Source organism: Eschscholzia californica, unplaced genomic scaffold, assembly GCF_041429995.1.
Source record: "Eschscholzia californica isolate CP2 unplaced genomic scaffold, dmEscCali1.0.p SCAF_4, whole genome shotgun sequence".
Classification (NCBI taxonomy): Eukaryota; Viridiplantae; Streptophyta; class Magnoliopsida; order Ranunculales; family Papaveraceae; genus Eschscholzia; species Eschscholzia californica.
Genome location: NW_028238461.1, coordinates 1,096,280 through 1,123,903, shown reverse-complemented (window position 1 = coordinate 1,123,903; position 27,624 = coordinate 1,096,280). Strand labels below are relative to the sequence as shown.

Genomic DNA, 27,624 nt, shown 5'->3' with positions numbered 1-27,624 from the left:
TCTTTCACTTACCTTTTGGCTTCAATCACCTACCCTTTTTGTAGAACTTCCAACAACCTTTTTATAAAACTTTGCACAAATTGTCCTAGGAATTGGTTCTTGTGTTGTTGACTAATACAAAATAAGTAACATATTTGACATGTCATTAGTTCGAACTCAACATATTTTTTGTTGTTTTCGGTGTACCGCAACAGACATTTTGATCTTAAATTATGATTACCTAACTTTTTAAAATCTTTTATGGACCATATCCTTAAACATAGATTAGTGAAGTAACAGTACTTTGCGCCATAAAACTGGTATCATAGAGAGCGAAACGTGTTGCCTTTAGATAGATATTTAATATTGCCTACAGGGTTGGGTTACAATATGTATCCTTTTCTAGTTTTCTTTAGGTATCATCTATATAATAAGGTAGCAGATATCTTATTTAGAATATAAGAGTTGAGATTTTATCTGTCTAATTTATCTTCAAATTCTTTCTAATGAGTAATGATTAAGATTACACTCCCAAATTTATTTCAAACGGTTGTAATTGCACCTCTCAAATTTACTTTTAAATTCTCTTCAATAGCTAAGATTCTACCTATCATATATTTCTTTAAGAATTGAGATGTGTCGATACCTGACGAACACGGATTATAGAGCCATGGGGGAGGTGGGGGGGGCATCCGCCCTGGACCCCCACCACAGCGGGGCTCATTTCTCAAATTGGCAGTCACGACTCTGACGGATTACACCCTCCTTTTACTATTATATAATAGTTAAATTGACAAATAGGTGCATATTAGGACAAAAATGACACTTTGCCTTACGGATTAAAGATAAACAACCTGATCTCATTTGATGACAAGTTGGGTCACGCTTAAAGTAAAGTTAAAAAGAAAGAAAAAACAGGACAGTGATGTTATTTTATTCCCACACAAAAACGTTATTTTTATTTTAGAGAAAGAGAGATAGAAGATCTTAATTATTCTTATAGGACAGCTCCTCCTCTTTGCCTCTATAATTATCCAAATTTCATTTTTTCTTTTTTTTGCTCTTTTGTTTGATCTAATTTAGACCACCATGCTTTTACTCACCTCCTTCCTATCTCACATGGGATGCCAGTTGCCCCACCATCATCCTCCCCTAAGTTCTCTTTTTTTCATACTTTCTTTATTATATAAGTATAATAAATAGGTTCATGTATTTTACATTAATAATACATTCATATATTTCTTGACAAATATGAAGATATTGTTGAGCTCTCCTCAATGATTGTTTCAAATTAATAATAAAGCTTTTATGGGTGTCAATATTTCATCCATTTTATTTTTATTGTGTTTTCTTTATTTTGATATGATGTTTTTGTTGACAATATTTTTCTAACATTATTGTTAATTACTAATAATTTTGTAGAAGTTTTTGCAAGTTCTTCTAGTGTTAGTAATTTAAAACTTTTAAGGCGCAACGTGTACACTGATACATTCAGTTCTACTTGTTAATTACTTTAACCTTTTTTGTAATGATATAGTAATTGATCGGTCGAGGTGACACCAAAAAATTACAAGAGGACCTAAAAGCATGGGTCATTACATACTAGAGTGATAGTTTTCCAAAACGAAAAACAATGAGACCAATTTGTCTTCTTAAGAACATCCATAAAAGTGTCTTAAAGGTGAAGAAAGTGCTTCATTGAAACAAGTATATTTCCCACGTTTTTCCATCACTCTGAACGTTTTATTGCTTTGCTCTAGCCATATTGCTTACCAACCGGCAAATAACATTGTTTTCAAGCCACTTATGGCAGTTGTCAATATTTTTCTAGGCGTATTGTCACTGATAAAAGAAGAAAGAGACTCTCAATTACTTTTGTGGATGTGGATGTGGATGGAGCACTAATCAAGAACTTATATCTTATAGGTTAGATTCAAAATAAGATACGGTTCAATTTTCAAGAAGTTAAAACAAAATCCAAGGAGGGATTATATCTAAGTTGAAAAGACACGACCGTTATGTTCTTAAAGGACACAAAAATCTAGGTATTGGATATGTCAGTGAAAACATTTACCGGTTTATTCAACTTTACTCCCAATATATCAGGAGAAATATCGGAAAAGTACCCCGATATATTATTATTACATCTAAGTAATAACTGTTTCTAAGAAAAGCTTTTTTTTGTTAACAAACTGAATAAACAATCTCCCCACAGTTATAGATATAGAGAGAGAGAGAGAGAAAGAAAGATTGAACAGAATAAAACCCAAAAATTTAAGATCCAAGTTGTTTAGCTTAGCTCCTCTAATGGTTGTTCTTTTAATCATATAGAATAGAATCCAAGAAACTCTGAGTTGTTGGTTAGAGAAAGAGAAAATGGGGAGATCTAAAAGTTCTTGCTTGAAGATTATTACTTGTGGTCGAAAATCGGGTGGAGGTGACGATGATGAAGTCGAAAACACAGAGGTATTACTTCTTCTTCTTCTTCGAATTCTAATGCGAATTTGAAGATCTTATTTTGTTCTATTAATGTTTGTTTGATGAAATTTGGTGGTTTGATCTGTTTTCTTTATCTTCTATAGTTTAATCATTAGAAGCTTAAATGATCTAAAATTTGAAGATGTTATATGATTCAAATTTGATCTTTTAAGCTATATATGGGTTGGACAATCCATGGTTCTTCTTCTTCTTCTTTAATTAATTGTTGAATCTGAATCTTGTTTCACAGAGCAAAGATTCAGGGGGAAAACGAGGGTGGAGTTTTCGGAAGAGATCTATTATTAGCCAACAAGATATAAGTAACAATAGTACATTTTTAGAAACGAAATCGACTAGAAATGAAGAACATTTAGAACCTCCCAATATCGACTTCCCTTCACAGAGATTTAAGCCTGTTGTTTCTGAGAAAATATCTCTACTTCAATTGCCAAACGAAGCGACTCATACATTGTCAAATGATGTGGGTAAGCCTGTTTTCGATGAGAAAACTTCTGTATCGGAAGTATCAGATGAAGTGATTTATACATTGTCGACGGGAGTTAGTAAACCATCTGTTCCGGAAAAAGTCTCTGAATCTGAACAGGTAGATGAGGTTGAGGTGGAGGCCGAGGAGATTCCGTTGTCGACAGAAGAAAACAAGCTTGATGATGCTGAGATAGGATCTGAATTGAGAGAGCTAGACGAGCCAACTCCAGTGCTAGATGAAGTGAGCCCTAACTTGTCTGATCCCATAAGTCCTACTGAGGAAGCTATTGAGAATGCAGAAACTGTTTCAGATGAAAATTCAAGTACTATTGATTCTTCAACAACAATGGTGAATTTTATCAAGGTTGATCTTAACCTCGAGGAACCTGTGGCCGTTGTCGTCCAAGCCGCAATCAGAGGATACTTGGTACCTTTTTTTTTTCCCAACCTATCTTCTTCAAATCTGTAACTTTTTCTTTTCGGTCACCTACTAGATCAGAATTTAACTTCAAACATCAAATTTGCAGGCGAAAAGAGCATTCTTGAAGCTTAAGAATGTAGTTAAGCTGCAAGCAGCTTTTCGTGGGCTTTTAGTGAGGAGACAGGCAGTGGGGAGTTTAATTTGTGTTCAAGCCATTGTCAAAATGCAAGCTCTTGTTCGTGCTCGTCGTGCAAAATCATTAGAGGGGTCAGTTATCGAAGAGAAGCTTGACGAGCAGGAGAAGAGTTACCAGAGACCTTCGGTAAGTTACGCCCGTTCTTTCCTTCTCATATCCAATATGAAGATGAATAGTTATTTCAAGTATAATGTTCAAAAACTAGCCTTGGTTTGTATAGTTTTCTGAACTTCCTTTCTGTTCTAGGGAAAAGTAGATTCAGGAACACAGACAGAGACTAATTACTCTTCGACTCAGAGTTTGCTCACGAACGTTTTTGCTCGTCAGGTATGGTTATTTGACTTGATTCTTTTCTGGGTTTGGCTTAAAATAAGATAAGTTCGATTATAAGTGAACTTGTATGTCGTTTGTGTTGTTAGCTTTTGGAATCGACGCCAAAGAAAAAGCAAATTCGTATAAAATATGATGCCTCGAGAGATTCTTCTTGGAAATGGTTTGATAGGTGGACGACTGTGTCGTCTTCGAAATATAAACAGCCACACAAACCAAAATTCAACTCGGAGTATGAGAATCAAGTAGAAAGGATTGATACCATTGCTTGTGAAGTAGGCCTTGAAGTTCCTCCCGCAGTTAGCTCTGAATCAGCTGATTTGACGTCTAATGTTACGGAAATGACAATGCCAAATCCCAATGGAGAGAATTCGATTGATGCAGAAAACTTGGACTTTCAGGTTTCTCAAACAATCTCTTCTTCAGAAACAGCACATCTGTCTCAGCTTGAAGATGGTAGTTCGAACCAGGAATCCAATATCTCTTCAAATATCGACAGGAATGAACTCAACGAAGACTCTGAGCAACACAAATCTTCAGAGAGAAATGATACTTCTGAAAAGACGGAAACTGAAACTAGTAAGGCAAGTGATTTTGCTTTCATCGCTGCTAAATCAAAACTTGAAGAACTGAGTTTGAGAACCATCTCTGGTAGATCACTTTGTCAAGATGATGGTCTTGAAATGAAATTGGATAGCCCTGTTTTTCAAGCAAATAAAGTGGCAATCGAGGAACATGTTCCGACAGAAAATTTGGTCTCTCAATATCCAAGATTGTATGTTGAAGGTTCTGAATGTGGCACTGAACTTTCGATTTCTTCTACTCTTGATTCACCTGATAGGTTTGAAATTCGTGTGGAAGATTTTGGTAACGAAACCAAAGTTGCAGTAGATGTCGATGAGAATACAAATGGGGAAACAGATATCCCATCTAATCCTGAAAATCTAGAAGTTGATAACAAGAACGACTTCGTTTCGGAACCTATCTCACCTGATGCTCCTGTCTCTTCCCTCTTGCCAGTTGAGGATGGTAACAAAGAATCCGTTGATTCATCAGAAACCCCTAACAAGGACCAGAAGCCAGTAACTACTGCACCTGATGTTCAGACCCAACTCGAAGCTATAATAAGTCAGGAAGCTCATCAATCATCCGTCAATGGATCTCCAGGAAACGATATAGCTACCCCTGAATTGCATGAAACACCATCAAGTAAGGTATCAAGGAAACAGAAAAAGAAAAAAGTGGGCTTAAATGGATCCAAGTCCATCGAAACCAGAAAATCTCAATCACCAACCAAGAAGTCCCCGTTGAGTGCAACTCCCGATTCAAGTGCTAGAAATAGTATAGAGAAATCGATGAAAGACCCGAAAAATGTGAAGAAGCGAATCTCATTCGGTTCAGGACGATCTGATCATGTCGATGTTGAGGCAAGGGATAGTAATGTTAGTAGAAGTAACTCCCTTCCGAGCTATATGCAAGCCACAGAATCTGCAAGGGCCAAAGCTCATCCTAGCAGCTCTCCTAGGTCGAGTTCTGCTGCACAAGAGAAAGACATTTACATAAAAAAGAGACATTCCTTACCTGCAATTAATGGAAAGCAAGGCTCTCCTCGTACTAAGGCATCGACGCCTCAGAAGCAACTAGGTGGAAATGAAAACGGTGCAAATGAAAACCGAGCAAATTCTCCTTGGTAACTTATATATCTATATCTTATATATTATCTTCCAAGTATAAGTAGCCTTGCACACGACATCAATGCTTTCATTAACCACCGAAACTAGCTCCTTATTTCGTAACTTGAATTTTGCTTGTTCCAGAGCGAAAATTCCCGAGTTGGTCCTCGAATATCGGCTGGTCTTGCTCTGAAAGAATGGGATCTTAAACCGGCTTCAGAAGGCAGAGCATCTGAAGTCCACCAGAGGCTGAGCTTCAAAGCCGATCTTCACTTGTTCGCGTGTTAGATTAGACTTACTTATTGACTGCAGGAATGGAGAAATCTGGAAAGAAATTTGAAGATTGTGTGTACATTATATGGTATCTAAAAACAATGTTCCGAGGTTTATTTCTGTATTTGTTTCTATAACTATTTTTTTGTGTGATTAGTGGGCTTGTTTTCGGCAAGATTTCTTATTAAGTTCCTCTTAAATTAGATTGATTTGATTAGAAACTATGAGTTTGTGACTGTAAGTAGTAATCTGTAACCGAATCTTTTGAATTACTTCACCTTTTTCGCGTTGGCATGAGAAAACCTCATGTGTTCCTGGCAATGTGATCAGACTGTATCACATCTGAAATAACGGCAACTTGAGTTAGGGCAAGGTTGTGAATGTTCAGATATCTTAAAGCGTAATACCACAAAATCTGTAACAGAAATCAAATGGGAATCAACAAATATAAAATGGAATATTGAACAATTCTGTAGTTCTTACAAATTCAAGAATCGGCAACAAACTGAAGACGTTCGCTAACACTGAAAATTTCAGAACTATCACTGCCTAAGATGAACAGTTAACAGAACTTCAAGGTAACAGAAAAATCTAATGTTTCGATCTCAATTTCTGCTGAACCCCAAACAGGAAGTTCTTCACGGATCAGCAATAGTTACTTCAACCTCAACACCTGGTTCAATCGTGATCGAAGTAATTTGCTTCACTACTTCGGATGAACTCACAAGATAAATCGTGACTAAAAAAATTAACATGCTTCTTTGATCCTTCATCAACCGCCAGTTTGTAACTCGTACAACACTCATGATAGAAAGTCATCATTTCTATTAATACCCTTTCGGTCACCAATGTGGGACTATAAAATTTTACATAACACAACATAAAACCATGATAACCCAAACATTGATCATTCTAATAAATTGAGAGTTTAGTTTACAGTAACATAATTACCAATAGTCTTATGTAATAATACAAATTCTAGCTCTGGTAATCTCAGATGCAACTTCAGCAATACATCGATATACACGCTCAAAAACATGTCTAAACAAACGTAATTTCTCCTCATGCTGAGTACGATTCCAACTACCATATGTGCCCCTGTATTATGTGTAATATCGTTAGACTGTAACACGTACGAAAACACTTTACTTGGCATCATCTGCAAGAAAATCACCATTCTCAACCATTCCATCGCCAAAATCGTTTTACTAAGTTTTCTCCGAGGATAGAGAAGTACCAGAATCAGTTAATCAACTTTTCCCTATATATGTATGTACCAGTTTCTTGATCACCTAAAAGAAGCAAGAAGCTGAGCTGAAAACAGATTTGTAGTTAACAAAATTTAAAAGATTACCTCAATTGGACTCGGTCAATCTATCGCTCTTCCCTTTGAGGTCTGTTGGGATCAGAGACCATATCCATCATCATCCTCTCCGGTGAATCTTCCCAATTACCAAGTGTTTTCAAATCAACCTACAGAAGGAAACAAGTATAAGTGCAGTTAGTCCCTTGTCACTTTCCAATCACAATGCAGTTACAACTATATTTCACTGGGTCTAAGTTAAATTAGACCTTTCGCCTCTGCTCAGTGAACAGTTTCTCTCTTTTCATGTGTGAATCCTGCATTTGCTTGAACTTTTCCCCACCTAATCCCCATACTTCCACCTCTAGAATTGAAGCTTCGGAGGGCAGATAACCCTGCAATTTTTCAATTCAGATCCAGATTTCATGTTTGTAAGATCACATAATGCAGCTAAAAGTGAAAAGCAGCAAAAAAATAAATCACATATTGTTCTTTACTATCACTAGCAACACAGATGAAACAACTTTGAAGCGGATACCTAGCCAAAGTTACTAAATAAGTGGTTTGTGCCACTATAGACTAACTTAAGGGTTTATATGTGTCTTCAACCTTTTAAGACATCCTAGATCTTTTCTTTTACTTATTCAGATTTCAAATTTATGTACTTTCATCAGAAATAAGGAATCAAACATCTACAAACAAATGAACAAAAACTAACTCTACACCCACCCACACACCCCACCACCACCAATTGTTGATCTTGAAGTGGTAAACTTGAGCTGTAACTATAGCTTTTTGTCCATGGTCAGTTAAATTCGCTTACTCGATTAACCTATGCTAGTAATTTGTCTATGTACCCCACAACTGTCAATTCACCCCCTTGTTGCTGGATATTCATTTTCAAAAATCAATAGGTCGATAAAATGCGAGTATAAGACTAGCAACATACAGAAAGCAAAGAAATCACTAGCGTAATTGTAGAACAAAGGTCCACATCAGCTCAGTTTCTACGACTCCAGTCATACCTGATTGGGAAAAAGGGAACCATGACGATAAGTTTTGTCAACTGCATGATGACGAGTAGTTATTTTGGCAAAATCTTCATCAATAAATATTCTCTCGTTTCCAGAAGTTCCCCCAAAAGCAATACCAACAGGCTTCGGGCGTGCTTCATATCTACCACTAGGGTGCAAGTGGCTGTATACAAAGTTCTTGTCCCTTCCTGTGCATTTCTTATACATAACTAAATAAGTTCAGTTGACCTTAAGGTTATAACTACAAAGCATACGTACAGTTTAACCTACCATGAGGTGGGAAAATGTGGAAAATCGGGCTTATAGCGTATAGATATCCAGAGGTTCCATAAAAGTCATCTTTATTTTCAAAGCCTTGACCGGTTACTACACCAATGGCCCATCTCCCTGAGCTTGAATCAACATCAGAGCTTTCTATGGAACTAGCAGAAATCAAAAGTAGCAAAGGCCCATGGTAACCATCAACATTTGACCAAAATCTGCTCAACCCCCTCCCATGAATAGACGACCTGCATGGATGATTACGAAAAACAAACGTACTGCATTAAGTTATCTAGTAGACTAGTAGTATCGTTTCAATATGTAATCAATTGATCCAAATAGGGGGAAGAATTAAAGGGAAAAAATGCTACAAATTCGGACCAACAAAAATAGCAATGGCGTGCAGTAATGAGCATGTGTTCCTTTAAAGAAGCCCTGGAAATGAGGTAATATACCGATAAAGAAGACTTTCCAATTCTTCAACACCATCTCTCGGAATGGATGCCTTTAGAACCTCCTCGCGTAAGCTACTTGTAAGGGTAAGAGAGATTGCCCAAGCCCTTCCACAAGTAAGGAGACCCATGTTAGGTGACTCCTTCGAGGAGCTGTCACCCACAGGCAAACTAGAGTTCTTCCCTTCCTGTTAAAATTCCATAAAGGGTTAGTTATCGCCTCTTCTCGACATGACAACAAATCAAAGTAGATCAGCAAGCACAATGAATTACACAAAGCAAAAGACTAGTAATTAGTATACAATGAATGAACAAAATTTTGGGCAAATGACATATACTAAACTTATAGAATTCTCAAAAGAAAGCATGTATTACCTCTGAAATGGTACATCTCTGGAGTCTATCATGGACATACTGGGTAAAGCAATGACCTAGGCCCGGGGTTTCAGTCAATGCCCACGTATGAAGCTTCTGTGCAGGCAATTGAACTTCCAAATCCGAAATACTACAATTCCATATATCAATATCCTTACTAACTTCAGTACAAGAAGTAATAGCTGATAAGATCAAATGGGTTATATCCGGAAGATCCAATTCTATTTGATTCTTAGAAATTTCCGAACTGAATGACATAGTCCAACAAATCCAAAGAAGAAAAAGAACATCATTTGGCATAAAACAACCACTAATTTTATAATCATCATCTACTGATTCAAATTCCAATTTTGAAGGGAACCCCGCTTTTGAAGTTGTAGAAGCATATAATCTGTACAAAGTATTAAGAGAAACAGAAGAAGACATTCTTCCACAACATTTAATATAACCTCTTAAGAACTCAATCCAATTAATTCCATCTTTATCATCAACTATAAAGAACAATTTAACAATTGTTTGACCTAAATTACTCAATAACTTGTCAAAACATTCAGGCACTGATGATCCTTTACTTGTCGGATTTGTAAAGTTTAAACTGAAACAATCCTGAAATTAATAACACAAAGTAAGATTTTAACTCAATTGCGTAAAGGATGAAATTAGGGTTTGTGAATAGGGAACTTACTTGAAGAGATTGAATTGGAATTGAATTGGATTGAGGATCGGAAAGGTTGGAAAAAGATTTTTGTAGAATTGGAAGTGCTCCAGTTGAAGTTGCGAGAGATTCAAGTTCTTGTTGCTCTTGAGTTTTCTGATCGGACGACGAAGATGCTCCCATTTTTAGGTTTTCTGTTAAAATTCTAAAAAGAGAGAGAGAGAGAGAAGGAATTCCCGCTTTCAATCGGGAGTTTATATTGTTGGCAAACTTATTAGGATAGATATTTTTTTTCTTTCTAATTTGGCCTTTCAAGTCCCCAAACGGTGAGCGTGATAGTAGTGGTGACACGTTATCGTAAACACTAGTAGTTACACTGTCGGTACCGTCTCTAACTCTCTAAGTGGAGGTTATCGGAGACATGTCCTGTGGAAATACTTTATTGTTATCGCCCTTGACCATCTCCGACAACCGTTAATTTTATTTTCTCTCTCTCTTTCCGCTTCAAATATCTCATGTCTCGCTCTCTCGACTCCAAGTCCGCGGTAGATATTCTCGTTGGGTGTCAGATAAAGGGGAATTTAGCCAAGGATTTGCATCGAGGGTTCAAGACTAGTGATGAGGGTTTCTGTGATGCCCCAAGTCTTCGCGGTAGCTAAATTGTCTTCATTTTTGCTACACCAAGCCCAAGCCTCCATTAACGGGGTTTTATTCTCGGCGAAGGCTCCACAAGCTTCTTGGAAGGTCTCGATTCCTACCGAACTTGACCATATACATATATCACCCATGCTCTGGACCCTCTCGCGGGCTTCTACCCTCGTTGGAAAGCCGTCCTCAGTTTTGGTAGCACTTGCCGATGTTGTCGTCCCAATAAGGATTTTCTCTTAACAGACCTTTGCAAACTGTCAAAGTAGAATGAGGGCAATGTCTCTTAACAAAAAAAAAGAATGAGGGCAATGTTGTGTTTTCTTGTCGTATTCAACTTCAATGGCTTTGTGTAAAATATCTAAACCAAGCGAAAAGCAAAATAAATTTTGGAAGTACAAAAATTTTGATAGAAAAAAGAATTTGTTTTATTTTAGTTTCCCAAGCCCACCACCACCATTTATTCTTTCGCTGTCAATAAGGGTCATCAGTAGGTTGTCATCATCCGCAGTCCTTTAGCAAATAACATCTTTCTTCTTCCTTTGCTCCAACCAATATCGCCATTTTATCTATCTATACAAGTGTAGAAGAGAGCCTCCTTTGTCGAAACTCGTGTTTCTAGTTATTGGTGGTCAACTATTGGTAGCGGTTGGAGGAGAGGATGAAAGAAAATATCTGACATTTTAGAAGGATCACCAACGAAGATAGTCTGCTGCACTACCTTTGTTAGCTTGAAGAGTTGTGTGTGATGAGCTTGAAAAATAAATCAGATTTTTCCATCCAAAAATGTTGGATCCCACAATCGTAATCCCCTGTTAGTCCGTCGTCAGACCAAGTGAATAACTGTGTATTATTCGGCCAAGGTACTTCGCCAGGAATCCAGGGTAGGCTCCACACGTGTCTCAGCCATCCACACTATTCCCACAATGACCGAAGTTTACTCGTCCCGAGCCCGCATCTCTGCGGAATGGGCCGGGGGACTTTCCTGGATCCTAAAATCCACTCACTTCGTCGTGGAATCGAATGATATGTTGTCACTAACCTCTCTATAAGCACCAGCAAAACTGTATTCACTACCTATGTGGGACTATTACTACCCTTCATCCGCAACAACCCATTAGTTCAAAAGTTTCCAAGATCACACCTCAAAAGAAGAGTAAAGAGAAAAAAGATAAACGAAAACTGTCCATTTTTTTGCTTTAATGATTTTTCAAGTTCTCAAAAACCAAATCTGTTTCAACTATTAAACCAAAAACAATTTAACAAACACAAAGGTAGAGAAGATTTCAGAACTCCGTCTGAAACCGAATCAAGAGTTTCGAAATTTAAGTGTACATAATGATGACCCCAACCAATTAAAAGATGCAAAAGAAATTGCGGCTTTTTAGTGATCAAAGTGAGAAGTAAATTTCAGAAGCTTATTGACAACTCTCGGATTGAAATCGTCAACCGGTTCTCATGATTATGTGAACGCCACTGTCAGTTTCCACAATGTCGCTGATTTCACCAACTTTGAGAGCATAAGTTGCTTCCTCGAAAGGCTTTTGCATCTGGCCTCGCCCAAAAGGACCTGCAACAATTACAATAACAACGATTAAGACAGATGAAACCAAAGGAATGCAGTTGTTTACGGACTTCTAAGAATATCAAATGAAGCAAAACTAAGTAAGTGTTTCTTCAATCAAACGACCTAGCTAGTTAGATGGTTAGATCCCCTTAACTTTGAAATGTTAGTCATTTGACTATACGTCTTCTGCCTCATTCTCTGATCTAAGGTCTCAACCTTATATCCCCATTCCTAAGACACTTGTGACACTTCAATTACAAGACGGCTTATAGGAAATTACCCTAAAGGCAGCAATCGATTATATACAATAAGGTATTACATCTTAAATGTGAAATAATTCGAGCTCTACAAAAGGTTTAGACAACCTACAAAAATGACGGTTCAGCCACATGTTCCGGAGGGGATCTTGTGCTATGAAAATCATACAAACTATCAGCTTAACAAGTGGAAAACTGGTTAAGAGGTGTTGGAGTTAGTCTCACCTCTTGACCTAGCTTTTGGGGCGAGAGCCCAAGAAAACACCCACAAGAGGCTCAAAACATGTCTAAGGTTTATTCGATATGTTACCTAATTTGCAAGGGTCATAGTGATTCATTTTGTACCAAGGACTTCATAAAATAGGGCTTCGAAATATAGGAACAACAAATGTTCCTATTGATAAAATCCTACATTATGGTAAAGTCTTTCCAAATATGGATGGAAAACAATGGTGTCAAGCGCTGGGGTATCATTTATAGGAATTTGATTAAATTCCAGCAGTACCTACAATTTTTAAGATGAACAAATCAAAGCAATGAAACTCGTTTTATGGCTTATGGCAAGAATTACATAAATCATCTCATTCTTTTAAGGTGAACAAGTTCTAATAATTGTGCATTCAAGTTAAGAAATCATGAGAAATCTAGTCGATAAACCTAAACCAAAACATTTTCATTAAGCATTTTGTTGAATCTTAATAACAAAATCATATTCAAAGATCAATTAAACCTCAAATTCACATCCTTTTTTTTTTTTATCATTTCTACAGACAAACACATTTTCACAAACACAGGGCATCAAATTTAACCTATTTAGCTCAATAGAGTTTCATACTTTCATTTCTCAAGCACAAACCCTAGATGGAGAGAGCGAGAGAGAGAGAGATGCTGACCTAAATCGCCACCGCGTTTGGCGGAGCTGCAATCAGAGTGACGAGAAGCGATATCTCCAAACTTAGCTTTTCCAGTAATGATATCTTCTTTTAGGGTTTTGAGTTGATCGATAGCACTCTCTTTGGTGGTATTGTTAATAATACGACCTTCTGGATCTTTCCATGAAGCTTTTCTTCTTGAACCTTGGTGCTTAATCAAGATGTGAGAAGCTTTAACTTGATTTGAACTCATTTTTGATTTCTTCCTCCTATGTTTCTCCTTTTCTTTCTCTTTCTCTCTTCGATCTGATGAGATCGAAGTTTTCTTCCTTTTCCGATCTTCCTCTATTTTCGCACTTTTCTCCCTCTCCAGATTTTTAATCTCTCTCTCTCTCTCTCTAGACTGTTCGCGCACTGAGAGACGACGGCACTCAACTAGCTTTCTCTCACTAAAACTCTATCTTCCCGGATGGGCTCGGGCTTGGTCTCGGGCTTGGATTGGGCCTTCACCTGACAAAGCAAAGTGAAATCAAGCCTTTAGCAAAACTAGGTCGTTTCTCTCTTCGTCTTTCTCTCTCTAGAAAATCCTCTCATTCTTCAGACGAAGCTTCTCTGCTCTAATGGCGCTTCCTCCTGGACCATACTCCGGAACCAGCACTCTAGCTTTGGTAATAATCCGTACATTTCAATCTGACTTATGTTTTGAGGTCCTTCACTCATCCATTTATTTGTATCGTCTTTTATGATTTCAACAGGTAGCTAGGGTTTCTGCATTCACCATTGGAACCGTTTACGGAGCTATGAAGCTAAAGTATCTCAAGGTATTTCTCACAATCGAACTTATTTTTGACTTTGATATTTAATTACAAGTATATTAACGAAAATCTAATTAGATCTGTTTCTCAAGTTTTAATTTTTGTTGCATATTTCATCATTGAATTTGATAAACCTTAGTATTGATCAAATCATGATTAGGAATGTGCTTAGAACTTGTATTTCATGTAGGCCTTTGGGGCAAACAAGAAAATTTTCGTGTGTACAAAATTTTGAAGGAAACTGTGGGTTTTGTCGAACTTTCGGGGACGACCAAACTTTATCTTCTTCCTCATCTCCAACCACCAATTCCGGCCACCACCACCTCTGGGCACCACTATCATTTCTCTCTTCTCCATCTCTTTCTTCTCCCTCTTCTCTCTCTCCCCTCCCACTATCTCCCTCTATTTGTTCTTGCAAAGTCCCCTTCGCCTTAACGCGGTCACTGATTTGGGGGGCTTTCCTTCCCAAACCCAATCAGCGTTCTGGCCAAGGGGGCCCTCCCTTTCGACGGAACAATTAGAGAGAGAGGGAGAAGGAGAAAGAGAGATGGAAGAAGAAAAGGAGGAGAGAAATGGTGGTGGTGGTCGGAGGTGGTGGTGGTCGGAGGTGGTGAGAGAATGATCTGAAGATAAAATATTAAAGATCGTCAGCCGACGACCCTTGCCAACGTGGAGAAATGGTGGTGGAGATTTGGAGGAAACAAAAAGATTTGCCAAAAATTTCCACCCACAATTTTGTACCCTAGAAAATTTTCTTGTTTCCCAAAAGCGGTTGCATGATCTAGTTTTCATTTCTATTGCTAATTTGGGATGAAATTCTTGACTTCGAAGTTTGACATTACATTCTGACTCGGATGAAAGTTACGAGCTTATGTCCTATTTCATAAATCTAATAGCCTGCTATCTATTTATGAACCCAGTTTTGATGTTCTTTTGTCTTTATAATATTTTGATAGTACTTGATAACAAAATAGCAAGACTGGGTGGGAGTAAAAAGCGCACAGTTCCTAGTTCCTATATCAACCGCATTTTCAAATGTACTTTCTCATAGTATAAAGAGTCGTTTTCATCTTTTGAAGTAAATTTCTATGAACCGAATTTGGAATGACTAAAGCAAATAGTTGGTTCTCTGCCACAGTTTCATGTCCGACCCTTTCAGAGTTTATATTTAGCAGCTTCTGACCAGGGTTAACTATTAGGTAGTAACACTAGAATTTGGTGTGTGAATTGTGAAGCTATTTTGTTCTCTATAGGAGGAAACATTTGAAGGTGTGGCACAATCTGCACCTGTTGTTTATAATCATGGTTCATGTCATCTACTCATTATACCCTTGCCAGTTGTTCATTTATGTAACAAATAGTGCTCGACTAAATGATTGAATCTGTGATCTCAATGAACATTTTTTTTTCTTTCTTACAAATTGAGATCCTAAACAGTCTGAATCGGCCGAGTAACTCGGGACTAAGCAATCAGCGATCCTGGCCGAGTTTCCGCTTCTAGGGTTTCGCCAAGTAACTAAGTTGACTCGGCCGAGTTCCGAGTCATTGTGACTCATCGAGCTGCCCAGTTGGGGTGAAACTCCTTGTTTCTCCCTCTCAACTTGTTCCTCGTCCTTTTTTCTTTGTTTGTTTGTTTTTCTTTATATTCTTCCCTTCTCCACTTTCTTTTTGTTTTTTTCTTTCCTTCTAGACTAATATTTTCCTTTTTTTTCTTTTCTTCTTTCATGTTTGATGTTCTTTGTCTTTATTTCCTTCTTCACTTGTTTCTTTCCTAATTTTACTATTTTCTGCTTCGCTTTTATTCTTTCCATCTTTCATTTTTTCCTCATTTTTCGTTGTTTCACGTGAAATTGACTGTGTATTTTGATGATTATGTGACAAATACATAAAAGAACTTATATAATTTTATAAAACTCAGGCTTACTCATTTTGAAGTATATGCATGAAATTTACATAAAAACTAATGTGCCTTTATATGCTCAAAGTTTGAACCTAATTTGCATATCATCATGACTTGGCCTAGTTACCCTTGGCTGATCTCGACCCAATTCTGAATTTAACTTCTTAGTCGAGATTCCAAATCCACATTTCCCATAGCTTAAACTTTATTAGATTTACTTTAACTGATACGACCTCTAGTGCACGTAAGTTTTGAAAGCCTGTGAGGCTCGGCCCTGAATTTCCTCGAACAAAATTTCCGTAATTTTCACCTTGTTGAGAATCTTTTGCAATTCTGTTTTTAGTTGCATCCGATTTGGCAATTCTATCTTTGGCCGATTCACCTCTAGATCACCTGCATAAGCTGAATATGAGATTGAATGATAAAACAAGATAGACCCCTTGCCTTTTTTTTTCTGTTGTTTCGATGTTGTCAGCTGCTAGTTTGTATTTCTATATCTCCATCCTTTTCATAACATTTCTTAAATTGTTCTTCAAGTCTTGACTCTTAAGGTCAATCTAATTCATTGCTTTATAGTTAATGAGTCTGCTTTGTTTTCTGTGACAGGCAACATCGAAATCACATAAGAAAGTGGACGCTGCTGCTCATCACTAAGGAAAAATGTAGGCATCGTAATCGATTTCTGTTCTAAATAATGAATCAAAACACAGACCCGTAATGATCATCTTTGTTTCAGTTAACAAAATACAATTTTTTTTTCTTTTCAAAATTTTAATTGATAAATTCTCCAATTGTTTGGAGTTCATTAGTTAGAGAATAAATTGTTTTTCGTCACATGCTTATGTCTTAATTTATTTTCAATTAAAAAGAGTTAGTGGAAAATTTATTTTGGAAAATTTGGGACCATATTTTCGGGTGGCAGTATCATTATGATAGTGAAATGTCTTCCAAGGGCAATGATATATATATATATAATGGTCCCTCCCATGATCCACACTAACTATATGGACCCAACTAAGGATGACTGATGGCACATGTTGTGTTCCAACTATTTGTTCAAATAGGTAATTTGTTCTTTTTCCCAAGTAAAACATTGTACTAGTATTCAACTGTTCAACAAAAAATGGTGTCCCATTGTGAATGCGACGAGTGGTACTGTATGGCATTTAGGGTTTATGAGTGAGTGCTAACTCAAACTTAGCAAATATTAAGACTTTTTGGTTGGGCTCGGTATAACTCCATAGATTATATTTAGACTTAAGTTGTAATTGCTTTTTTTTTCTACTAAAAGGTGGTCTTAAAAAACTAAAAGCAAATAAGGTCTGATTACAGGACATGTGCGAGAAGAGATATGGAATCACGCTCCATGTCCGCTCAACATAGTCCTACCTTGACCACTTGGCCAAATTATCGATGAGGATGTAGTGAATGTTCTGGTTGACTACCCCCGGACCGGAGGCTGGCTGCCCACCCGGATGTTAAGATCTGATGTCAAAGGAGGGAGGCAAATCTCTTTTGCAGTTTTGGTCTTGTTAACGGGGCAGTAAATGAAATAAACTAAGCAAGAGATCAACTAACCAAGAGAATGAACTAACCCCAAGGGATGATCTCGGATTGAAATCCAAGGCATGGCCCCATTGAAAGCCCAGTGAAGAATTCTAAAAAACAGATAATAAATTAGATTGAAAGTCCAAGAGGGTATGACCCCAGATTAAGATAGGATGGATTGTCAATCATTTTGGACGAAGCAGCGGGCATATCAAAAATGGATTTTCTGGAATGGTAGATGAAGCAAGGATGGATAGATGGCTTAAAACACGACACAAGTAGGACGCACTGAGGCCGAGCTTGAATAATTCACGTCATCGCATTAGTAAGTTCTTTTCTTTTTGTTGCAGAGTAGTAAGGTATTGTATTTTATGTACTACTTCCTTTGTAAATAATAATACTAGTCTAAGTAAGGTAGAAGGACAATTCCCATCCACCACCGACAAAAGAAAAGTTTGATTTGTAACCACTATTTATTTGACTCCATCCTTAATTACACCATTTTCCATGTCCACATCCACCATGTCTCTCTCTACTTCACGGGTTCTTTTTTTCAAACCCCCTTTTCCCACTTTCCATTATTTCATCATCCATTCTTCTTCTTCTTCTTCCTCCTTATATGCTTCCTTCCTTCCTTCCTTCCCATCTCTCTCTTTCTCTCTCTTAAACCCTCTCTCTCTATATATATCTATACTAAGATGGGGTCTGTATCTCTAAGACTTGAACATGGAACAGCTAGATATAAGAAGAGAACATCTCTCTGTTCTTCACTTCTCAATTTTGTTATGCTTTTCTCTGTTCTCACAACTAATCTTTTTGCTTTTTATGCCTTCACTTCAACTCCAAACAAAAACAACAACAACCACATTTCCACTGATGTGTCTATTCTCTCTGAACAAGTCTCTTTGATTCTGAGAGAGATCAATTCATCTAAAAAGAAACTTACCCATTTACAAAAAGAACTTCTAGGATATGAAAACATCGATACTTTGAAACCAAATGTAGTAAATGAGCTTAAACTCTTTCTACAATACCACCCACTTCCACTTGGTAAAGATTCAAGAACAGGGATCACTGAAATGGTTTCGTCCGTCGGACATTCTTGTCATAAATCTATGAGTTTCTTGTCTCAATTCATGGATTATAAGGTAGGTGGAAGTTGCCCCGACGATCCTAACCTTCCTGACAAGTTAATTTTGAGAGGTTGTGAGCCTTTACCAAGAAGACGTTGCTTAACGAAGTCAATTCGAAAGGTAAATCTCTCTCCTTTTCCTCTTTCACTTTGGAAACCTGTAAATTCTAGCATTCTTACCTGGACTGGACTTGGTTGCAAGAATTTTGATTGTTTAAATGGTAAGAAAATTGGAAAAAATTGTGATGGTTGTTTCGATTTAACGAATGGGTACGAAAAACAGAGGATTATGAAGGCTAAAAGTAAGAACGATTTTCTTATCGATGATGTTTTGAGTATGGGAAGTGGTAAAACTAGAATAGGATTCGATATTGGAGGTGGGTCTGGAAATTTTGCTGCAAGAATGGCTGAGAGAAACGTGACTGTCATAACTTCTACAATGAATTTAGACGCGCCATTTAACGAATTCATTGCTGCAAGAGGCCTTCTTCCTCTGTTTTTCAGTTCAAATCATAGGTTCCCATTTTACGATAATGTCTTCGATTTAGTTCATGCGAGTAATGAGTTAGGAGATGGAAATAATCAAGAGAAAATGGAGTTCTTGATGTTTGATATCGATAGAGTTTTACGGGTAGGAGGTTTGTTATGGATGGAGAATATCTATTGTGCAGATAATGAACATAAAAGAATTATAACAGAGATGGTTGATCAATTTGGATACAAGAAATTGAAATGGGTAGTAGGAGAAAAAGTAGATGAAAATCAGAAAGGTAAATCCAACATTTACTTATCAGCTATCCTGCAAAAACCAGTAAGATTCTAATAACTTCAGAGATTTTCGGTATGAATTCCATTGAAAATCATTTCGAATTCATATTGATGAAATCTAGACGCAGTTTTATATCATATGAAGAATAAGTTCTTCTTTTCCATACTGTGAAGAGACAGTGCTGGAAAAGTTTGCATTTTGTAATTGTTTAGATAGGAAAATGAATTCCATGGTTTCAATGCCTGAGAAAAGAAAAGTCTGCTCAGATATTTGAGAACCAGAACCACCTGCAAGTAACATATTCAATAGTTTCTATGTCCAATAGTTTGTATATGTTAATTCATATTAAAATAAAATTATTCCGATCCAACATCTTCCATTCGGTTCTTGGTGATTTTTCGAGTTTTCTATTCGTTCGAAAATGACACAAAGAAGTGAGTCATTTTCCTCCACTTTTTATGCAATTTACTTGGTTTAGATTATCAATTCTCACTGGTCTATATGAGCTCATAACCCTCTATATATAAGATATACTTTATAAGGTTCATGAATTAAAGAGATCATAGGGTACCTATTGAAGTCGTAATAACATCTAGTAACAATCACCCATTACATTATCTCATTATGACAAGGAAAACAAACTCTAATTGAAGTGGAAACCTCTCGATTTCGATCACTTAAAACAGATCATATCATGGCAGTACAGTGACGAGAAGATGGTTACCTCTCTGAGACGTCGACTCATATACCCACTTGTATCGCCATTATACAACTATTTTTCTTAATGATTCTTTAGATGTACCTTCTTGTCGAGAAGCTAGGCAATGTGGATCCTAGTGATTGGGAGGTCAGTGCTCATAGTTCAATAAGCTACTCAATCCATTCCTAGTTCATTACTGTATTGCTAAGAAGTTGCAACCCATCTTCACTCATCTGCTGAACTTCCGAAGGCGATAAAATTCGAATGCACCGAACGCAGCTAACGAATTCCCTGCATAATTACCAGTGTTTGATGTGAAATATGTTCTTTTTACAATACGATTTCAAGTGTCTTGTGAAGAAAATTATGAGTGGGAAAAAAGAAAACGGGACTTACTCCCATGGATCGTCGCCAACAAGAAGCACGTCGTTTTCATAATCTACATATACAAGTTTCCATGATGAACCTCTTGGATCATCAAGAAGTCCATCAAGCCCAAACATGCACCCAATCGCTGCTTTCAGCTCATCATAGTTTTTAAATCTCGTTACGTCAATTGATCTCCCAACTGATCCTAGCTTCTGAACCTGGATAATAGATATATATATAACTAATGAAATCCAAAGAAAGACATAGCTGGTCGATTAAAATAACGGGTTGAAGGAACTTTAGTGATAATGTTGATTCCAATACCTTTGTGTATGTTCGTAAAGGTGCAGATAAGTGCTGCCACGAGCTGTTTTGGAAGAGACTAGTATCATCGAGTTCTATGTTGCTGGAAGATGTACCTCCTGAATTATCATGAATTTCTTGGAGAGGGAAAGTTTGAGAATCGACCAAGCTTGTGGTTGTAATCTGAGACTGAACATCTTGGTTTGAACTGAAGTTACCGACAAAGCAATTAGGACTCTGAAATCCTGCATCTCCTAGTGAACCAACTCCATCCATACAGGTGCTCGAAACAGAAGGATCAATGATAGTGCTTCCACCATGGCTTCCTTCGAAATGGAAACCATTATAAATTTCACTCTGAACCTTACTTTCTTCAGACAATTCCTTCAATCCACATAAATTAGAAAAACCCGGAAGAGTATTTGGGACACGATTGGGAGAAGAGGCAAGTTCTTGCTCTTGAGATAAGTATCTAAGGTAATTTAGCTGAGGACTCCACATTTCTTGACCCAGTGAAGTCATTCCTGGATTAATCATTTCTTGGTACATACTCGGTAGGTCTTCTAGCCCACATCCGGCTTGTCCCGGTGATCTGAGAATTCCAGCCAGAGATTGACCAGATTGAAGCATCCAATCATCATTATCCAAGTATTGAGATGAGAGGTTCACCGGGTACGGAAGTAAACCATTTGGATTACTTGTATCCAATTGGAGTGCATCAATTTGATGTTGATGGAGTGTACTTGGTTCCAACTGCTGCTGCAAAAGCTGTTGTCCTGTCTGCACAGGTACTATCCCCTGGTTCGTGGATAACAATTGACTCGTGAAATTTTGAGGATTTAGAGGACTCCCGACCAATTTATCCTGGGTGATCTTCCCAGAGGAAGTCAACTGACATGGTTGATTTGATATCATCATAGACGTTGGTTCTGGTTTGTCAGTACAGGGTTTGGGTGAGGTCGATAACTGAGTTTCAACTTTAGTAGAAGATTGGAAATTTTCGGGTAAAAGTGCTGGCGATAATGAATTTGCTTTCATAGCCTGCGACACGCCGAGGTTGTGCTGACGAGAATTATGATTTTGAATCTGTGGAGAGAGAAGCGATGATTTTTGAGAGGCTAAATCTTTTCCAAGTGACTCTCCTTCTAGCAAAGGACTTGCCTTTGTGATACAAGGTGGCAGGTAAGCAGATGGAAAGGTTCCAATAGGACCAGTAAGTGGAGGCTTTGGGAGCATCCTGGTAAAATGTTCCGGACCAATTCCGGGAAAAGCCGGGAATGAGAAATCACAATTTCCCCTCTCTATGCCGCGAAATAAAGATCTTTTGAACATATTTCCCCATTCACTCTCTGCAAATCATGTCACACCAATAGACGGTCGGTCAATGACTATCCTACTGGCATTCAAGGTGAGAGAGACTAAAAACTACCAAACACAGATATGAGGACTCAAAACCAATGTGTAGGAGTAGATAATTGGGGTAATCCCAGATTGGTTGTCGAATGGGTATAGGTGGTCAATTCATATGAGTCTTACTACCTCTTGAGCTAGCTTATGGGGCGAGAGAGGCCCAAGATTGTTTACGAAGCACAAAACTTGGTAAATAGTCAAATACTAAATAAATATATAAATAAATTACCAGCATATCCAGGTTGTACTTGTCGTTTGAGACTCGAAGGCATGGAAGGGAAAATGAAAAGGCTATCCGGAGTCTCAATCTCCCATAAACTAACCCTATTCTGTTTTTCCCCACAACCAACTTCATCCCATTCCACCTGCATGGAATATAAATCAGTAGTTAAACAAGAAGACGATAACTCTTATGTAGTCGAGAGCTACATATCAAAGATAGCCTTATCTACCTGAAGATTACGCCATTTAGAACTAGGCCATCTCAATGGATCTAAGTCACTAATACCTATCACCGTTCCCATGTATCTGGAGATACAAGAGATTTTAATGCAAGTCAAAAATCAGCATTAACATATACGAATCGATGGATGCCAAAGGAGGACTTGGCTTGGAAACAATTTGATCGAATAAGTGGGAACTTAAGGAAATACCTGCGTTTACTAGACTCCTCGGTTTCAAGCATCATACCAAATCTCATTCCAACTGAAACTTGAGTGCCATATACAGCTTTTTGATATCTAATTAATGGAATGACAAATTCCGAAGGGCATGCTCTACAGAGATGCGGCAAAGATAACAGGATTCAGTAATAAAAAATTAAAGAATATCAAATTGCATGAACGATAAAAAAATACGAAAAGAAGAGATGGGAATCAAACCTTGGGTTATAAAAAATGGTAAATGGACTTCGATTTGCTGCAGCATGTGCTGCAGCTGCAAGGACTCCGAAATGCATGCTATCGGCTGAGAGAACCGATGAAGGCAAAGCAGTTTGCTGATGATTTGCACGCCTCACACCCACTAATAATTGTGACTTTTCATCCCTATTGGCCACTTTACATCGTTCAGTAAAGAGACGGAGATATTTACCAATCCGTGGTGAAAGGAAAAAATTCTAACATAACCAATTCCAAAATACGGTAGATTTCTCTTTAGTTTACCTGATGAATAGAACAGAATCACCTGCTTTAAGTCTTTTCGAACCCACAAACACACTCCAACCAGTTGTGAGAAGGTGTCGCTTTGGCTGTCCTATAGAAAGAATGAACCCGAAAGCGAATGAAAAAGTCAACTAAATGAAGATAAAATAGTGCTTGAACACATAACTTGATCATTTAATACATCAACCAAATCGAGCAAACAAATAGAAAGTGTATAGTTTACCTACCCTTCAATTCCAAAATACTCTTCCTAATCCTAACTACTGATCAACGAAAAAAAATTCCTAACCTCGATATATGTGACGAAATGTCCAGGAATTGTCATGCAAGTCATGAACAACAAGCTCCTGAGTTGGAGGTTGCATGGCATAATCCTGTAATGAACAAAACATGGAAAATGAGATCAAATATTAATTTAGTTGCACCAACGATAATTCACATTTTGGTCCGTAACTTATGTTCTTCAACATTATAAGAACTTACCAGCGAAGGAAACAGCTTTTCAGCTGCCCTTCGGGGAACAGAGAAGCCACCATGAGTGCTTGTGTCACTTGCCGTTAAAGTTTTACAAAAGAATTCGGTAGGATGCTTGCTAGTCTTCAGTCCAAAATCCGGAAAGGGGAATACATCCTTCTCCTAATCAAAGAGAGATAAGAAAGGTAAAAAAGATCTGCCATTAACTTTACATAAATGCAGCTAGAGTTCAGTCTAAAACTATCTTAGAGAGTGAGATTGACATACAGAATTCACTGGCTGAAGAGTCATTTGTGCAAAAATCTCATCCGTTTCTTTGTCGGCCTGAATTCAAATAAAGTATACCAGACCAAAACGTAAGCAACCCACGTAGCTAAAACAAAGGAAAGGGACAAGAAAGTCGGAATAAAGGGTGGTTCCAACACGTACATGTAATGTAACATTATGAACTTGGCACATCAATTGAGATGGGAGATTTGGGTAGTTGGGTATGTGTGAGGTTGCTGCTCTCTTAGTTGAAACCGCTACCTGTTAAAACAATGAAAATCAGCAAACTAATAATATTAAGCGGGAACAATTAATTCGACAAGTGGTACCGGTCCCGGCCATAAAAGAACCCAACTAAAACCTCAGTTTGTGGCAAGAGCCTACTTTAAGAAGACTAAAGGGAGTCTCCCTGATCAAGGCTTACTCCTCGTATTCTAGATCATTATAAATTTATAACAATATCGGCCTACAACTCCAAAGGAGCAGCAAGAACAACAGATGTCACAACGAAATAATAGGTAATTACGCGATGAAAACATGTGAATATCCTAATTTCTTGGCTTATCTAAGGGGTTCAAAGATGTAGCCCTTAGATTTTAATTTCCTAATGCTCTTCCTTCCTATGTCGAACATCCAACATCCACAACCTCGGTATCTCAAGTGTTACAAGCAGAAGCCCGAAAACTCTTTTTGAGTGAAATTTCGGTAGAACGCAAGAGACCCTGCTCGTGTATTTCGCGTTTAAGCGGATGCCATTTTGTCCTCCTAAAAGTATGTTGATCACAGTACACTACATTGACCACCTTCCTTTTTTGTGATTATTGGACACATTTGGGTCATTAGCTATCTCTTCCATAGACCACTTTTAAGAAGAAATTTGAAAACATTCTCATCAAGAAGTAGAAAGTTTATTAGATGAACAAGCCAATCAAACTAGTTTCAAGCAAGAAGAAAATGAAGTATAATAATAATACCTGCTCACTGTGACCTTGAGGGAAGTAGTATACAAGATTTCCAGCTTGAGGCAATGAAACAAGTGGACCAGCACAAGCATGCCATAACTCAGAATTGATTGTCTTCTTTTCCCCTAAAACCCATGAAAAACCATGGAAGATCTTAACACAATAAACACTTCCAAATCAACACTTAAAGCTAAAAACTTTTATTTTGACTCAATAGTTTCCATTTTTAGAACAATAAATTCAAGTTATAATAGTACTTTTAGTCCCACAATATGAAATTTGAAGTTTTGCTTTTTTGAGTTAAAGAATAGACTAACCAGATTGATCTTGAAATTGTTTCAAAGCCTTCATCTCTTCCAGCAAAGTGGGTGTTCCCACATTACCCAATCCTGCTGTTGGTGTTGTTGTTGTCTTGATAATTTCTTCAATAGAAGATGCCATGAATGTTTCTTTCTCTCTTTCTAAAAAACACTACTCAAACTCAAACCTCATGATATTCATTCAAATGTTGAACAGTTTCAAAACCTCAATATTGAAGATAATACCCAAAGTCAGAAACAATCTATAATCACATCTTCCTTGGGTAAGTAAGAAAAACAGAGAAAATACTAATTGATGAAAGTCTTTCCATCTTCTCCTTTTTCAGAAAGGAAAGGGTTAAAAGCTCTCACCACCAACCCACCTCAGAAAATCTATAAAATTGAAGAATCACATAAACCCAAAAATCAGAGACAAAAGTAAAAGGACTGAAATCTAAGTGGGCCAATGAATGAATAAACCCATTGGTGAAAAGGAAGTTGTTTGGTTGAAGCACGCCGAATGAAGAAGCATGAGTACCCCCTAAGTTGGATAATGGGGGGGAGTGTCTTATTGTTGTTCTTATCCTCCTCCTCCTCCAACTGGAAGAACCAGGAGGAGTCTATCTACCCTTTATTTCTTCTACTTTTATCACTTAAAATGGAAAGTGTGGGCATTCCCTATCCCTCCTCCTCACTTATTGTCATACCCACCCACACTACTATCTCCTCCTTCCTCTCACTCAACCACCCTTTTACTGTGTAAAAGAGAGAATCATACTGCAACTTTCATTGATACAGTAGAGAGAGAAACTAAGTAATAAGCCTAGTAGTGAGAACAGAGAGAAAGATGTTGTGTCACACTGAAAAAAAGTCAGATAGAGAGAGAGAGAGACAAAAGCTGAGAGGCATATACTAGTACTAGTATGTATAGAGAGAGAAACAGAGGAGTATAATGAAGTGATGGATGGATGGTAATGTCATACTGTATGTACTAGTTTCTTTTTATTTTTTATTCAGAGTGAGGGAGGAGGGTCTATAAACTAGTCTTTCTTGAATCGGGAGATTTTTTGGATTTTCATATTTTCTTCTTCTTTCATTTTCTCATTCTTCTGTCTTGTTTGGGACTTTCTCTCTCTACTTTAGTGTAGGGTCCTTGGTTTTTTTGTTGAGATAGTGTAGGGTCCTTGGTTGGTCTAATGGGGCACCTAAAACTTTTCCTACTCTTTTTGAATCTCACATCCCTTTACCATTTCACAGTTGGATATTTTTTTTAAGACAACTACAAAAAGGGAAAACCAAGTTAGGACCCGGAAATAAAAACTGAAAAATACAACATGAAACTAATTCATTTTACAGAAGGGATAATGAAGAAAAATTGAATACCTAGTATTTAGTGTTGTTTATCAAGTTCAAGTCAGAAAGTGGAGAAAGCGTTAATAAATTTGTATTCCATGACAAGTAGAGAACTAATCCATTTCGAAGAGCAACTAAAGAGATGTATCCAGCTTCATAAGAGAAGTAATCAACTCCACTTACAACTTGAGAAGTAAAGCCGAAAAATTGTCAGGGTCGAACAGTCTGTCCAGTGGGCATAAGTCCCACACCTGAGTAGATACTTTAGGATCAAAAGGGTGCCCCAAACAGTAACACATATAATCTCAAGAGCAAGAAAGGGCGAGTCTTCGTGGGGCAATTGTCACGGCTTATGGACCCGACTTTAGGGCTCTATCCATGATCAGGATGAAGCATGGGTGAAACTAAATAAAATAAGTTGGCCTCAGAAAATGCAGTGAAACCATTTACCACATGAAGAATACAAAATGGACTTTGAGTGGTCACATGTTAAGATGGAACAACCATATTCACTGTAATATGTGTCTACTAGAGATGAAGTATGATATATGACACTAAGATCAAAGCAAAGCATATAAATCCAAGAAATCACCCACACAAAACAGATGTAAATCGTTTAAAGGCATGACTGGCCATTGTTCCCGACTAAACAAAGTCAGATAGACGAATCAAGGAGAAGAAAAAAAAAAGAAGATTTGATGCTCCTTAAGTTCAAACTATGGATGACAGGAAAAAATCTTTAACAAAACCCCAAAAAACGATAAGGATCGAACTGCGTTTAGTCATTTACTCCTAATTAGTTGGACATTTTGGAAGCGTGTTGAGTATAGACCAATCAATACTGATATGTCCCGTCAATGTCTCGGTCGAATTTCAATCGAGGTATCTGCCCAAAAAATTTAG

At 37.5% G+C, this 27,624-nt stretch overlaps 6 protein-coding genes and 1 non-coding gene across 9 annotated transcripts; 3 read left to right on the top strand and 4 right to left on the bottom strand.

Moving 5' to 3' along the window:
* Positions 1 to 1,999: 1,999 nt before the first annotated feature.
* Positions 2,000 to 6,057, top strand: LOC147541287 (protein IQ-DOMAIN 32-like). Its single transcript, XM_086633829.1, has 6 exons — positions 2,000 to 2,445; positions 2,708 to 3,370; positions 3,471 to 3,686; positions 3,807 to 3,887; positions 3,980 to 5,580; positions 5,708 to 6,057. Coding segments are annotated over exons 1-6 (2,652 nt in total). The 5' UTR covers positions 2,000 to 2,355; the 3' UTR covers positions 5,709 to 6,057.
* A 671-nt stretch (positions 6,058 to 6,728) lies between these two features.
* On the bottom strand, positions 6,729 to 10,849 carry LOC147541286 (TLD-domain containing nucleolar protein). 3 transcript variants are annotated; one of them, XM_086633830.1, is made up of 8 exons: positions 9,947 to 10,849; positions 9,262 to 9,867; positions 8,890 to 9,074; positions 8,444 to 8,682; positions 8,165 to 8,361; positions 7,409 to 7,534; positions 7,191 to 7,309; positions 6,729 to 6,934 (listed from the first exon to the last, which is right to left on the bottom strand). In XM_086633830.1, exons 1-7 carry the CDS (start codon positions 10,097 to 10,099, stop codon positions 7,211 to 7,213), a joined length of 1,605 nt encoding a protein of 534 aa, XP_086489956.1. In that variant the 5' UTR covers positions 10,100 to 10,849; the 3' UTR covers positions 6,729 to 6,934; positions 7,191 to 7,210. The 3 variants fall into 3 exon arrangements, with proteins under 3 accessions (XP_086489956.1, XP_086489957.1, XP_086489958.1); XM_086633831.1 differs by having other exon boundaries at positions 6,729 to 7,128; positions 9,947 to 10,820; XM_086633832.1 differs by having other exon boundaries at positions 6,729 to 6,995; positions 9,947 to 10,820.
* A 504-nt stretch (positions 10,850 to 11,353) lies between these two features.
* Positions 11,354 to 11,583, bottom strand: LOC147541285 (RNase MRP). Its single transcript, XR_015224470.1, has one exon.
* Positions 11,584 to 11,733: 150 nt separating this feature from the next.
* Positions 11,734 to 13,885, bottom strand: LOC147541284 (peptidyl-prolyl cis-trans isomerase Pin1-like). Its single transcript, XM_086633827.1, has 2 exons — positions 13,279 to 13,885; positions 11,734 to 12,131 (listed from the first exon to the last, which is right to left on the bottom strand). Exons 1-2 carry the CDS (start codon positions 13,508 to 13,510, stop codon positions 12,007 to 12,009), a joined length of 357 nt encoding a protein of 118 aa, XP_086489953.1. The 5' UTR covers positions 13,511 to 13,885; the 3' UTR covers positions 11,734 to 12,006.
* Positions 13,674 to 16,868, top strand: LOC147541283 (ATP synthase E chain). The gene is made up of 3 exons (XM_086633828.1): positions 13,674 to 13,925; positions 14,013 to 14,078; positions 16,579 to 16,868. The coding sequence occupies exons 1-3, from the start codon at positions 13,878 to 13,880 to the stop codon at positions 16,624 to 16,626; spliced, it is 162 nt and encodes a 53-aa protein (XP_086489954.1). The 5' UTR covers positions 13,674 to 13,877; the 3' UTR covers positions 16,627 to 16,868.
* Positions 16,869 to 18,027: 1,159 nt separating this feature from the next.
* LOC147541282 (putative methyltransferase At1g29790) lies at positions 18,028 to 19,791 on the top strand. The gene has a single exon (XM_086633826.1). It carries the CDS (start codon positions 18,219 to 18,221, stop codon positions 19,473 to 19,475), a length of 1,257 nt encoding a protein of 418 aa, XP_086489952.1. The 5' UTR covers positions 18,028 to 18,218; the 3' UTR covers positions 19,476 to 19,791.
* Positions 19,792 to 19,923: 132 nt separating this feature from the next.
* Positions 19,924 to 26,503, bottom strand: MP (Transcriptional factor B3 family protein / auxin-responsive factor AUX/IAA-like protein). Its single transcript, XM_086633824.1, has 14 exons — positions 25,387 to 26,503; positions 25,082 to 25,194; positions 24,270 to 24,368; positions 24,108 to 24,164; positions 23,850 to 24,002; positions 23,656 to 23,740; positions 23,367 to 23,457; positions 23,085 to 23,249; positions 22,857 to 22,979; positions 22,656 to 22,731; positions 22,433 to 22,568; positions 20,815 to 22,142; positions 20,518 to 20,708; positions 19,924 to 20,412 (listed from the first exon to the last, which is right to left on the bottom strand). The coding sequence occupies exons 1-14, from the start codon at positions 25,508 to 25,510 to the stop codon at positions 20,307 to 20,309; spliced, it is 2,847 nt and encodes a 948-aa protein (XP_086489950.1). The 5' UTR covers positions 25,511 to 26,503; the 3' UTR covers positions 19,924 to 20,306.
* Between the last annotated feature and the right edge of the window lie 1,121 nt (positions 26,504 to 27,624).

Coding starts and splice junctions, on each gene's coding strand:
- LOC147541287 (XM_086633829.1), top strand. CDS start 2,356: ATGGGGAGATCTAAAAGTTCTTGCTTGAAGATTATTACTTGTGGTCGA. Junction 3,371..3,470: donor CCGCAATCAGAGGATACTTG/GTACCTTTTTTT, acceptor TCAAATTTGCAG/GCGAAAAGAGCATTCTTGAA. Junction 3,687..3,806: donor AGAGTTACCAGAGACCTTCG/GTAAGTTACGCC, acceptor TTTCTGTTCTAG/GGAAAAGTAGATTCAGGAAC.
- LOC147541286 (XM_086633830.1), bottom strand. CDS start 10,099: ATGGGAGCATCTTCGTCGTCCGATCAGAAAACTCAAGAGCAACAAGAA. Junction 9,868..9,946: donor TTCCAATTCAATCTCTTCAA/GTAAGTTCCCTA, acceptor TATTAATTTCAG/GATTGTTTCAGTTTAAACTT. Junction 9,075..9,261: donor AGAGATGTACCATTTCAGAG/GTAATACATGCT, acceptor GAATTTTAACAG/GAAGGGAAGAACTCTAGTTT.
- LOC147541284 (XM_086633827.1), bottom strand. CDS start 13,510: ATGAGTTCAAATCAAGTTAAAGCTTCTCACATCTTGATTAAGCACCAA. Junction 12,132..13,278: donor CAAACGCGGTGGCGATTTAG/GTCAGCATCTCT, acceptor TAATTGTTGCAG/GTCCTTTTGGGCGAGGCCAG.
- LOC147541283 (XM_086633828.1), top strand. CDS start 13,878: ATGGCGCTTCCTCCTGGACCATACTCCGGAACCAGCACTCTAGCTTTG. Junction 13,926..14,012: donor GAACCAGCACTCTAGCTTTG/GTAATAATCCGT, acceptor TGATTTCAACAG/GTAGCTAGGGTTTCTGCATT. Junction 14,079..16,578: donor TGAAGCTAAAGTATCTCAAG/GTATTTCTCACA, acceptor TTTCTGTGACAG/GCAACATCGAAATCACATAA.
- LOC147541282 (XM_086633826.1), top strand. CDS start 18,219: ATGGGGTCTGTATCTCTAAGACTTGAACATGGAACAGCTAGATATAAG.
- MP (XM_086633824.1), bottom strand. CDS start 25,510: ATGGCATCTTCTATTGAAGAAATTATCAAGACAACAACAACACCAACA. Junction 25,195..25,386: donor ACAATTTCAAGATCAATCTG/GTTAGTCTATTC, acceptor CATGGGTTTTAG/GGGAAAAGAAGACAATCAAT. Junction 22,732..22,856: donor GAGGAGTCTAGTAAACGCAG/GTATTTCCTTAA, acceptor TTGTATCTCCAG/ATACATGGGAACGGTGATAG.